At 55.7% G+C, this 10,576-nt stretch overlaps 2 protein-coding genes across 6 annotated transcripts; one reads left to right on the top strand and one right to left on the bottom strand.

Moving 5' to 3' along the window:
* Positions 1-475: 475 nt before the first annotated feature.
* On the top strand, positions 476-4,784 carry TRAPPC14 (trafficking protein particle complex subunit 14). 2 transcript variants are annotated; one of them, XM_034964562.3, is made up of 11 exons: positions 476-611; positions 1,262-1,357; positions 1,438-1,567; positions 1,741-1,827; positions 1,986-2,106; positions 2,208-2,355; positions 2,484-2,566; positions 2,651-2,814; positions 3,375-3,529; positions 3,744-3,937; positions 4,035-4,784. In XM_034964562.3, the coding sequence occupies exons 5-11, from the start codon at positions 2,069-2,071 to the stop codon at positions 4,186-4,188; spliced, it is 936 nt and encodes a 311-aa protein (XP_034820453.1). In that variant the 5' UTR covers positions 476-611; positions 1,262-1,357; positions 1,438-1,567; positions 1,741-1,827; positions 1,986-2,068; the 3' UTR covers positions 4,189-4,784. The 2 variants fall into 2 exon arrangements, with proteins under 2 accessions (XP_034820453.1, XP_008967014.2); XM_008968766.4 differs by having other exon boundaries at positions 477-1,111.
* A 216-nt stretch (positions 4,785-5,000) lies between these two features.
* Positions 5,001-10,368, bottom strand: LAMTOR4 (late endosomal/lysosomal adaptor, MAPK and MTOR activator 4). Of its 4 annotated transcripts, none has more exons than XM_008968765.5 (4): positions 10,220-10,368; positions 9,616-9,696; positions 5,687-5,804; positions 5,001-5,354 (listed from the first exon to the last, which is right to left on the bottom strand). In XM_008968765.5, the coding sequence occupies exons 1-4, from the start codon at positions 10,220-10,222 to the stop codon at positions 5,308-5,310; spliced, it is 249 nt and encodes an 82-aa protein (XP_008967013.1). In that variant the 5' UTR covers positions 10,223-10,368; the 3' UTR covers positions 5,001-5,307. The 4 variants fall into 4 exon arrangements, with proteins under 4 accessions (XP_008967013.1, XP_003815795.1, XP_063462081.1 ...); XM_003815747.6 differs by having other exon boundaries at positions 5,001-5,337; positions 10,220-10,365; XM_063606011.1 differs by lacking the exon at positions 10,220-10,368 and adding an exon at positions 10,158-10,209.
* Positions 10,369-10,576: the final 208 nt, after the last annotated feature.

Raw genomic sequence — 10,576 nt, 5'->3', positions numbered from 1 at the left:
ATCTTCCTGGGAGAAGTGGGGTTGGAAGGGTTTTTTTTTTTTTTCGAGACAAGATCTCACTCTGTCACCTAGGCTGCAGTCCAGTGTCCCAATCATAGCTCACTTCAGCCTCAAACTCCTGGGCTCAAAGGATCCTCCTGCCTAGGCCTTCTAAGTAGCTGGGAATACAGGCGCGCGCCACCGCGCCCGGATAATTTTTAAATTTTTTGCAGAGAGGAGGACTTGCTATGTTGGCCAGGGTGGTCTTGAACTCCTGGCCTCAAGCGATCCTGCCGCCTCGGCCTCCCACAGTGCTGGGATTACTGGCGTGAGCCAACCCGCCTGGCCGACGAGGTCTTCCATTTCTTTTCCAAGAAGCCTGGCCGCAGCCCCCGCCTGCATTCTCGCAGCCTCAGAGCAGCGGGACCCCGCCCCCTCCTCCACGGTCCGGGCACCCGCAGATTCCGGGGCCTCGGCGGCCACGCCCCCTCCCTTCCGCTTCCTGTTTCTCTCCAGTCATTCGGTTCAGTACCCCGGTTCCGGCGCTGCCGGGTGTTGGTTCGGGTTCGTTGCCCCGGTGCCGGGACCGGGCCGGTCTCTCCGGCCGCCCCAGCCGGGCGCAGCAGCCGGAGGTGTCGGGACCCTCTGGACCCACCCTAGCGGGCCCCGCCGGCGGTCGGCCTCCGGTCCGGGCTCCCAGTCGCGCCGTCCTCGCCGCCCCATGGAGTCCCAGTGCGACTACTCGATGTACTTCCCGGCCGTGCCGCTGCCGCCGCGCGCGGAGCTGGCAGGGGATCCGGGCCGGTACCGGGCGCTGCCCCGGCGCAACCATCTGTACTTGGGGGAGACTGTCCGTTTTCTGCTGGTGTTGCGCTGCCGGGGCGGTGCGGGGTCCGGCACCGGGGGCGGCCCGGGCTTGGGCTCCAGAGGAGCCTGGGCAGAACTGGCAACCGCCCTGGCCGCCCTGGCCTCGGTCAGCGCCGGAGGCGGGATGCCGGGGGGCGGCGGCGCCGGCGACCAGGATTCGGAGCCCCCAGGGGGAGGGGATCCTGGGGGTGGGGGTTTGTTCCGAGGCTGCAGCCCCCTTCTCACCCACGGCCCGGGCCCTGCTACCTCAGGGGGAGCGACCACGGTGAGGAGCTTTGGGGGACCTGGCACAGGACGGAGGGGCGGTTTGCTGGGGGCCTGAGGCAGGAGGCAGATGACCTGCCGGTCTTAAAGGGAAAGGCTGCAGGCTGCCTCTGACTTGCTCCTGACCTCTTCACCCCTTTCCCAACCCCAGCTGCCTGTGGAGGAACCGATTGTGTCCACAGATGAGGTCATCTTCCCACTCACCGTTTCACTGGATAGACTGCCCCCAGGGACACCTAAGGCCAAGGTAAGATGAGCAAGAGTGGAGCTATTGTCTTAATTCAGACACCTTTTCCGGGCACAGCCATCTGTCTTTCCTCTTGACAGATTGTAGTGACTGTGTGGAAGCGGGAGATTGAGGCACCAGAGGTCAGAGATCAAGGCTACCTGCGATTGCTGCAGACCCGATCTCCTGGGGAGACATTCCGGGGCGAGCAGAGCGCTTTCAAGGCCCAAGGTGGGCAGGGCAGCACAGAGGCAAAGGGCTAGAGTCTGGGAATTGGGGGACAGAGGGGAGGGGTCACACTGGAAAGTGGCTAATGGGCTCTGAGAAGAGGAAAGTGAGAATTCTGGGTTGGAGGTGAGGTCAGCCTCCAGACCATCACTTCTTGCCCCCACCCCCTCCCGCAGTGAGCACGCTGCTGACTCTGCTGCCCCCTCCGGTTCTGAGATGCCGGCAGTTCACTGTGGCTGGAAAACACTTGACCGTGCTCAAGGGTAAGCAGGGCTGCCGGCTCCAGCCTCCGGGAGCAACAAGGGAACTGATTGGATGCAGTTCCTCTGGGCAGGCTGGTGGGGTAGGTCCGGTTTTTTCTGGGTAAAGGTGGGGCCTGAGGGGTCCAGCTATTCTGAGCCAAGCTGGTCCTCTCCCACAGTGCTGAACAGCTCCTCTCAGGAGGAAATCTCCATCTGGGATATCCGAATCCTCCCCAACTTCAACGCCAGTTATCTACCTGTCATGCCCGATGGCTCTGTGCTGCTGGTGGACAATGTCTGGTGAGGTCCTGGGAGGGGCGAGGCTGTGAAGTGGTGGGGATGGCTTCAGGGGCTGAGCTCTGGCATGGGGAGACCATGCCTTGTCCTCTTTTCTGAGCTAGTCACCAGTCTGGGGAAGTCTCCATGGGCTCCTTCTGCCGCCTACCCGGGACCTCTGGCTGCTTCCCCTGCCCGCTGAATGCCCTAGAGGAACACAACTTCCTGTTTCAGCTGAGAGGGGGTGAGCAGCCCCCTCCAGGGGCCAAGGAGGTGAGCATAAGGGGCTGGTGTGTTCAAAGAAAAGTGATAAGGCAGTGGGAGGGAAAGACCAGGCAGCTAACTCAAGATGGGAGGGGCACTCTTAATACCTGTGCCAACCCCCTTTGTCCCTCCTGCAGGGCCTGGAAGTTCCCCTGATTGCTGTGGTTCAGTGGTCCACCCCAAAGCTGCCCTTCACTCAGAGCATCTACACCCACTACCGGTGAGTGTGGATCCTGGAGGAATCATGGCGTTCGCCTTTGTGGCCTGACACACACAGCCAGCATCCCTCTCTCACCACTCCTAGCCTGCCCAGTGTCCGCTTGGACCGCCCGTGTTTTGTGATGACCGCTTCTTGTAAGTCCCCTGTTCGGACCTACGAGCGTTTCACTGTCACCTACACGCTGCTTAACAATCTCCAAGACTTCCTTGCTGTGAGGCTCGTGTGGACCCCAGAGCATGCACAGGCTGGTAGGTCAGCTGCCAGGTAGGAATTTGGTCCCCAGGGAGGGGAAGAGAAAGGAAAAAGTCAGGGAGGCAGGACAGTGAAAACAGCCAAATTTGGTGCCAGCCCCATCACTGGAGGTGACTTGTGGCAGGTAGCTTCCGCCCTGTACCTGGGTGGTCTCCCCAGTGTCCTAGATGGAGAGTTTAGAGAGGCAGTGGGGCAGAGTGACTTTCAGGGCATAGACACTGGAGCTGCACTCGCTGGTGTGAACTCTACTTCTCTCCTTTACTAGCTGTGTGACCTTGAATAAGTTACTTAACCTCTCTGGGCCTCAGAGTCCTCACCTTTAAAATAGAGCAACTCATATCTGATGGGGCTGTCATGCAGATACTGAGTTAATATACGTGACGTGCCTTGCACGCAGTACGTATTAGCTGTTGTTATCTACAACATGCACAAAAGATAACGTTTGCTCAGTTTACTCCACAGAGTGGCTTTGAGAATCAGATGAGACTGTGCTGGCGAAGGCCCTGTGGGAATGAGGAACGCTGTAGTGTTTGCTGGTCCCTGTTTCTGCCCCCAGGAAAGCAGCTGTGTGAGGAGGAGCGCCGGGCCATGCAGGCTGCCCTGGACTCCGTCGTCTGCCACACGCCCCTCAACAACCTTGGCTTTTCCCGGAAGGGCAGCGCGCTCACCTTCAGTGTGGCCTTCCAGGCTCTGAGGACGGGGCTCTTCGAGGTGGGCTGGGGAGGGTCTGGGCTGAGTGCTGAGTGATGCAGAATGCTGGGGTGGACGGAGGCAGGACCCTTAGATTTTGGGGATGAAATAAAAAGCTGGGCAGAGGGAAGGTGGGATTTAGATTTGACATCAGTCTGTCACGTGGGGAAGACCATTTGGAAGGAGGCCTGGGCCCTGGAAGCTGAGCTGGCATGCTGACTGTGTCTCCCCCCAGCTAAGCCAGCACATGAAACTGAAGCTGCAGTTCACCGCCAGCGTGTCCCACCCTCCACCCGAGGCCCGGCCCCTCTCCCGCAAGAGCAGCCCCAGCAGCCCTGCTGTCCGGGACTTGGTGGAGAGGCATCAGGCTAGCCTGGGCCGCTCCCAGTCCTTCTCCCACCAGCAGCCTTCCCGAAGCCACCTCATGAGGTACAGAACCAGGGGGCGTGGCATGGGACCGGGTAGAGGATGGGAGCAGCGAGGGTGCCGGGTCTGACCAGCGCCCACAGCCTCTGCCTTCCCCCAGGTCGGGCAGTGTGATGGAGCGCAGAGCCATCACGCCCCCTGTGGCCTCTCCTGTTGGCCGCCCCCTCTACCTGCCCCCGGACAAGGCTGTGTTGTCTCTGGACAAGATTGCCAAGCGCGAGTGCAAGGTCCTGGTGGTGGAACCCGTCAAGTAGCACCGTGCCAGCTCTGTTCCCTCTTACACTCCAGAGACCCAACGCCCCCAGAGGGGATCCCTGCTCCCAGGCTGTGCCTCCCCTGGGATGCCTCCCAGACGGGGGTGAAGAGGCCTGGCAGAGCTGCCTGTCTGTGTCTGCTGATGAGGGATGGGGGAAGAAGCTGTGAAGTGGGCGGGCATGGCTGGGACTAAGCCACCAGTATTCCCCGAGTTCCTGTGGGGGGGGCTGGCCCCACCCCTAGGCCAGGGCAAGGGTTCCCAGAGCTCCCTTGTCCCCGGCCCTTTACCCTGGTTCTGAGTTTACAAAGTCTTTTCCTCATTCCCGTTGAGTTCTTTCCCACCTCTGACATTCCCTCCCTCCCTCCCGCAGGGCTGAGATTAGAGGGTGGTGATGGCTAAGGGCCCCTGACAGTGACCTTCCTGTCTCAGGGGTTGGGGACAGGGCCAGGTAGCCTCCTGCCCCTTATGTTTACCTTTGCAGCCTGAAGCACTTTAATTTTTTTTTGTTTTTTTTTGGTCTGTTCCTGTAACTTATTTTCCAACTATTGCTTCCAACTGAAATAAGACTATTAAATGCCTGTTCAGGAGGGAGAAGGATGACTAGTTTGTGTACTGATGGGAAGAGCAGAGGTCGCCAGGGCTCAGGGTGACTCCCTTCCCCTCCAGCTTTTTCTGCTTCCCAGTTTTATAGCACACAGAGGTGGCCCTGCCGCACCCAACTTGGGCTAAGGTGCATGACTTTCTCCCCAGAAGGTGGAAGACAGACATGGGGTGTAACCATTCCGACACTAAACACACATGTCCCTGGGCTGGAGAACATCAGACTCATGTTTATTAGGGAGGGAGGGAGCACAAAGGGAGGTCTCCTTGCCCTTGTTCTCCTTAACACAGCTCAGAGTCCCCAAGCCTCGGCCCGTCCAGGTAGGGGTGGGAGGTGGGCGAGCAGAAGGCCCTAGTTCTAGCAGCAAGCCAAGACCGACGGGTGTGCCTGCCTCATCACAGAGGCCCAAGACCCAATCCGCTTCTCCGACCCTCGCCCTCCGGCAGGCTCAGACATCAATGGGCTCCCGACCTCGGTTCTGCCTCTTCACCACAAACACCCTCTGTCCTGACACCGTCACCAGCAGTGTGTGTTCTCCAAAGACCACTGGAGGAGAGACACACCTTCCCCCGCCCCAGGAGAGGGAAGGGAGCACAGAGTTAGTGGGTGCAACAGACTCCATGGGGCGGGGCCACACGCACATTGGCTGGGATCAAAGCCAAAGAAGTTCTATAGTTCCAGGCTCAGAGATTTGAAGATGAGTGGCCTCTGCTAGATCTCCTTTCTCTTGCCTTCTCATTCACAATTCTGATACAGGGGAGTCCCAAAGGGAGGAAAGTGGCCAGACCAGAGACCCCAGGAGATGGTAGGAGGCTGGAAGAAGAGAAGCCGAGAAGCCCCTGGAAGCAGCCCCCCGCTCCCAGTACCACCACCAAGGGCAGGGGCAGGGGCTCACCAGACAGGCGCTTGAAGGGCACATTCATGCCGCGGTGCAGCCGGAAACCACAGGCTGTGCTGACCAGCTCAGAGATGGCACTGGCTGCCTGCTCATCATTCTCCAGGTCCCCAGATGACTGCACGCAGACGGAGGAGGGAGACAGGCGGGCATTACGGCACAGGCTCAGGAAGGAATTCAGGCACAGTCCCCTTGGCTCTCACACTTAGACCCTCTCCCCCTTGGCTTGCCAGTACCCTCAGCTTTGGAAAAAAACAACCTGAAATCTCCCCCTATAATGTTGTCACCCTCCAGATGCCATCCTGTTTCCCATAATACTGGCCTTCCCCGGATGAGCAGTAACTTATCCATCTTTTTTTTTTTTTTTTTTTTGAGACGGAATCTGGTTCTGTCACCCAGGCTGTAGTGCAGTGGTGCAATCTCGGCCTCTCGGGTTCAAGTGATTCTCCTGCCTCAGCCTCCCAAATAGCTGAGATTACAGGCACGTACCAGCACCACCACATCTAGCTAATTTTTTATATTTTTAGTAGAGACGGGGTTTTACCATATTAATCAGCTGGTCTCAAACTCTTGACCTCAAATGATCTGCCCGCCTCAGCCTCCCAAAATGCTGGGATTACAGACGTGAGCCACCGTGCCTGGCCATCCATCTCTTTATTGACCATGCTTTTCTAACCCCATGAAACTGGATTTCTCCCATGTCCCTGCCTATTTGATAAAGCCACATTCTCCAAAATGAATGCCTGCCCACCACTTACCTGTTAATGGCTCCATCTTTTTCTGTCTTCACACTTGCCCTGTTTGCAGAATCTCAAACATAAACATTCCCTTTGTCCTTGAATACCTCCCTCTGTTGACCCCTAGAGTAAGTGATGGGACAGTGGCTTGGGCTTCCTCTTTTCTGGTGACTGTCTCAACTTCCTCTTCCCTCTTCCTTGATATGGGCCTCCACTAGATTTAGTTCCTTTTGCTGAACTAGCAATATATATTAACTGCTATTTTATATCAAACTCAATGTCTAAAGTTGGGCCATCAAATTTCACCTTATCCTTATCCACCTCCTTCCCAATTCACTTCTTTTTTTGATTTCCTGTTTGTTTGTTTGTTTGTTTTTTGAGACAGAGTCTCACTCTATCACCCAGGCTGGAGTACAGTGGTGCAATCTTGGCTCGCTGCAACCTCTGCCTCCTGGGTTCAAGCAATTCTCCTGCCTCAACCTCCCAAGAAGCTGGGATTACATGCATGTGCTTCCATGCCAGGCTAATTTTTTGTAGAGATGAGGTTTCACCATGTTGGCTAGGGTGCTCTCGAACTCCCAACCTCAAGTGATCCACCCACCTCAGCCTCCCAAAGTGCTGGGATTAAAGGCGTGAGCCACCACGCAGGGACATGTTTCTTAAGGCATCATCACTCTTCCAGGCTTTAGAGTTCTGGCTACAGAAATATTTCCTCTATTACCTATTTCTAGTCATTAGCAAGATATACTGATTCCTCCTTTAAAATAACTTCTTCCGGCCAAGCACAGGAGCTCATGCCTGTAATCTCAGCACTCTGGGAGGCCAAGGCAGGAGGAATGCTGGAGGCCAGGAGTTTGAGACCAGCCTGGGCAACATAGCAAGACCCCTGTCTCCACACATTTTTTTTTTTTAAATGGCTGGGCGTGGTGGTGCTTGCCTGTAGTTCTAGTTACTTGGGATGCTGAGGCGGGAGGATTGCTTGGGCCCAGGAGTTCAAGGCTACAATGAGATGTGATCGTACCACTGCACTCCAGCCTGAGTGACGGCGAGACTCTATCTTAAAAAAAAACAAACAAACAAAAAAACAGGACGGGGTGCTGTGGCTCACACCTGTAATCCCAGCACTTTGGGAGGCCAAGGTAGACGGATCACGAGGTCAGGAGATCCAGACCATCCTGGCTAACACGGTGAAACCCCATCTCTACTAAAAATACAAAAAAGTAGCCGGGCATGGTGGCAGGCGCCTGTAGTCCCAGCTACTAGGGAGGCTGAGGCAGGAGAATGGCGTGAACCCGGGAGGCGGAGCTTGCAGTGAGGGGAGACTGCGCCACTGCACTCCAGCCTGGGCGACAGAGTGAGACTCCGTCTCAAAAAAAACAAAAACAAAAAAACAGTCCGGGTGCAGTGGCTCATGCCTGTAATCCCAGCACTTTGGGTGGGAGGCTGAGGCAGGCAAATCATGAGGTCAGGAGTTCGAGACCAGCCCGGCCAACATGGTGAAACCCTCTCTCTACTAAAAATACAAAAATTAGCTGGGCATGGTGGTGCACACCTGTAATCCTAGCTAATCAGGAGGCTGAGGCAGGAAAATCACTTGAACCCGGAAGACGGAGGTTGCAGTGAGCTGAGATCATGCCACTGCACTCCAGCCTGGGCCACAGAGCGAGACTCTGTCTCAAAAAACAAAAACAAAAAAAAACAAAAACAAAACTCTTCTCTCCTTGCTCCTCCTCCTTACCACCACTTGCCCAGTCTCATCTCTTTTTTTTTTTTTTTTTTTTTGAGACGGAGTCTCACTCTGTCGCCCAGGCTGGAGTACAGTGGTGTGATCTCGGCTAACTGCAACCTCCACCTTCCAGGTTCACGCCATTCTCCTGCCTCAGCTTCCCGAGTAGCTGGGACTACAGGTGCCCACCACCAGGCCTGGCTAATTTTGTTTTTGTATTTTTAGTACAGACGGAGTTTCACCGTGTTGGCCAGGATGGTCTCGATCTCCTGACCTCGTGATCCGCCCGCCTTGGCCTCCCAAAGTGCTAGAATTACAGGCATGAACCACCACGCCCAGCCCAGTCTCATCTCTTAATGACGCCTCCTTCTGCCCATCTTCACATCACTAACAACAAATATTGCTCAACCACCTCACTGGGTCTTGTTTCTGTTTAAAAAAACCTTTCAAACTGTATTACCTTCAAGAATAAGTTCAAGTGTGTTAACCTGGCCTTGAAGATCCTTCACAATTACATCCTCCCTGACCATATCCTCCTCTCTTCCCTCAAACCTTCCCAAATCTTTTCAGCATAAACTTACCATCAGTTCAGATAGGTTAGTGCCACACACCTGCAAATAAGTCCTCCCCCACTGTAAATACTCTCCTTTAAGGTGGGCTGAATTCCTACCTCCCGGAAAGTTAGTTACCTTGTCATAACATGTTGAATTTTTAATATCCTGGATTCCCTCAATAGTCTTTACCACCTGTATTGTTTTCAACCCTTAACCTTAAGCTTTGTCTCTACCTAAGTCAAAAACATCTGGAGACTTAACACTATACAGTACTATGGAACAAAATACAAATGCCTCTTTAAGAAATACCAAATAAAGGCCAGACGTGGTGGCTCACGCCTGTAATCTAGAGACCTAACACCATACAGTACTATGGAACAAAATACAAATGCCTTTTTAAGAAATACCAAATAAAGGCCAGGCATGTTGGCTCACGCCTGTAATCCCAGCACTTTGGGAGGCTGAGGCAGGTGGATCACCTGAGGTCAGGAGTTTGAGACCAGCCTGGCTAACATGGTGAAACCCCGTTTCTACTAAAAATACAAAAAATTAGCCGAGCATGGTGGCACGTGCCTATAATCCCAGCTACTCGGGAGGCTGAGGCAGGAGAATCGCTTGAACCCCAGAGGCGGAGGTTGCAGTGAGCCGAGGTCGCACCATTGCACTCCAGCTTGGGCAACAAGAACGAAACTCAGTCTCAAAAACTATAAATAAATAAATCGCAGCCGTTAGGAGACTAAGATTCCACAGACTCATAACTGAAAGTAATTGCAAAAACTGCAAATACTTTTGTACCAACCTAATAGATGCCAGGCAGGAAACCAGATAAAAGCCGAGAAAAGAAGGGCCAATATTAGAAGGGGTTACCGGGCTGTGTGCACTAAGGGACCCCCTCCCTTTCCCAGAACGCACCGCCAGCACTGCACCTTCACTCAGTACCAGGTAGCCGAGCTGGTCTGGGATTCGCTCCAGCCCCTGGGTCAGTGCAGAAGTCTAGTGGGTAAAGATGCAAGTCGTGAGAAGCATGCTAGAGGGATGGACGGCCCGATACCCTTCACCTGCAAACCCAAGTCTCTGGGTTGACGATGGCCCCAGGTTTTCTCATTCCCCAGCCAGGTTCCTTCCCGGCCCCCTCCCCCCTACATGGTCCTCAATACTGATCTTCCCGAGCCTCCATCTGCCCCCACTCTCGCCCCCGGGTTCCCCTGGCCTTCCACATCCCACCTTTGCTACCCCAAGGGGCCTTTGCTGCCCCACTGGCCCCTGCCCCCAGACCCTCTCTTCACCTCCCCTCGTCTCCGCCCGACCTGCAGACTACCCGCAACCCCAGAACACCCTCCCACAGACCCCTCCCCAGCATTCTCGTCGCCATCCCTCCCATCTCCATCCCCTCTTCCTCCCCGAGCGGATAGGAGGTGAGGGTGGAGCGCAGGCCCACGAGGGGGAAACCACACAGACTGGGGAGCAGAGACGCTGAACCCCCGGCGGGTCCTCTCGCGCATGCGTCCTCACTCACCATCGCAGTCTTCGGTGCTGGGGGAGCTCCCTACCAGATAGGTAGCTTCCGGCTTCAGGCCCCGGTCACGTGCTTGCAACCGGTGCGCTCCTCCTTCTGCTTGCGCCACTGGCCTTTAGCCCCGCCTCTAGCATGAGGATTGGACAGTGGCCACGTCGTCAGACCCAACCAGCCAGTGCGAAGCGCTGTTTCCCGGAGGCGCACGTTGATTGGTGATATCCCCTCTTTAACACCCATCTCCCCGCCCCTCAGTGCCTGAGCGAGAGGAAGACGCGGGAGCGTCCGCGGAGGGGAGGATCTGGGAGGGGCAGGAGTAGGCCGGGGTTGACCGTTTGGTCCTGGGCGCACTGTCTGGAG

Source organism: Pan paniscus, chromosome 6 (genome assembly GCF_029289425.2).
Source record: "Pan paniscus chromosome 6, NHGRI_mPanPan1-v2.0_pri, whole genome shotgun sequence".
NCBI lineage: Eukaryota > Metazoa > Chordata > Mammalia > Primates > Hominidae > Pan > Pan paniscus.
Note: the sequence above shows the minus strand (reverse complement) of the source record. Positions and strands in the feature narration are given on the sequence as shown.

Coding starts and splice junctions, on each gene's coding strand:
- TRAPPC14 (XM_008968766.4), top strand. CDS start 701: ATGGAGTCCCAGTGCGACTACTCGATGTACTTCCCGGCCGTGCCGCTG. Junction 1,112..1,261: donor CCTCAGGGGGAGCGACCACG/GTGAGGAGCTTT, acceptor TCCCAACCCCAG/CTGCCTGTGGAGGAACCGAT. Junction 2,815..3,374: donor CCCAGAGCATGCACAGGCTG/GTAGGTCAGCTG, acceptor TTCTGCCCCCAG/GAAAGCAGCTGTGTGAGGAG.
- LAMTOR4 (XM_063606010.1), bottom strand. CDS start 10,205: ATGCGCGAGAGGACCCGCCGGGGGTTCAGCGTCTCTGCTCCCCAGTCT. Junction 5,805..9,615: donor GTGAAGGTGCAGTGCTGGCG/GTGCGTTCTGGG, acceptor GTCTGCGTGCAG/TCATCTGGGGACCTGGAGAA. Junction 5,338..5,686: donor GCCCTTCAAGCGCCTGTCTG/GTGAGCCCCTGC, acceptor TCTCTCCTCCAG/TGGTCTTTGGAGAACACACA.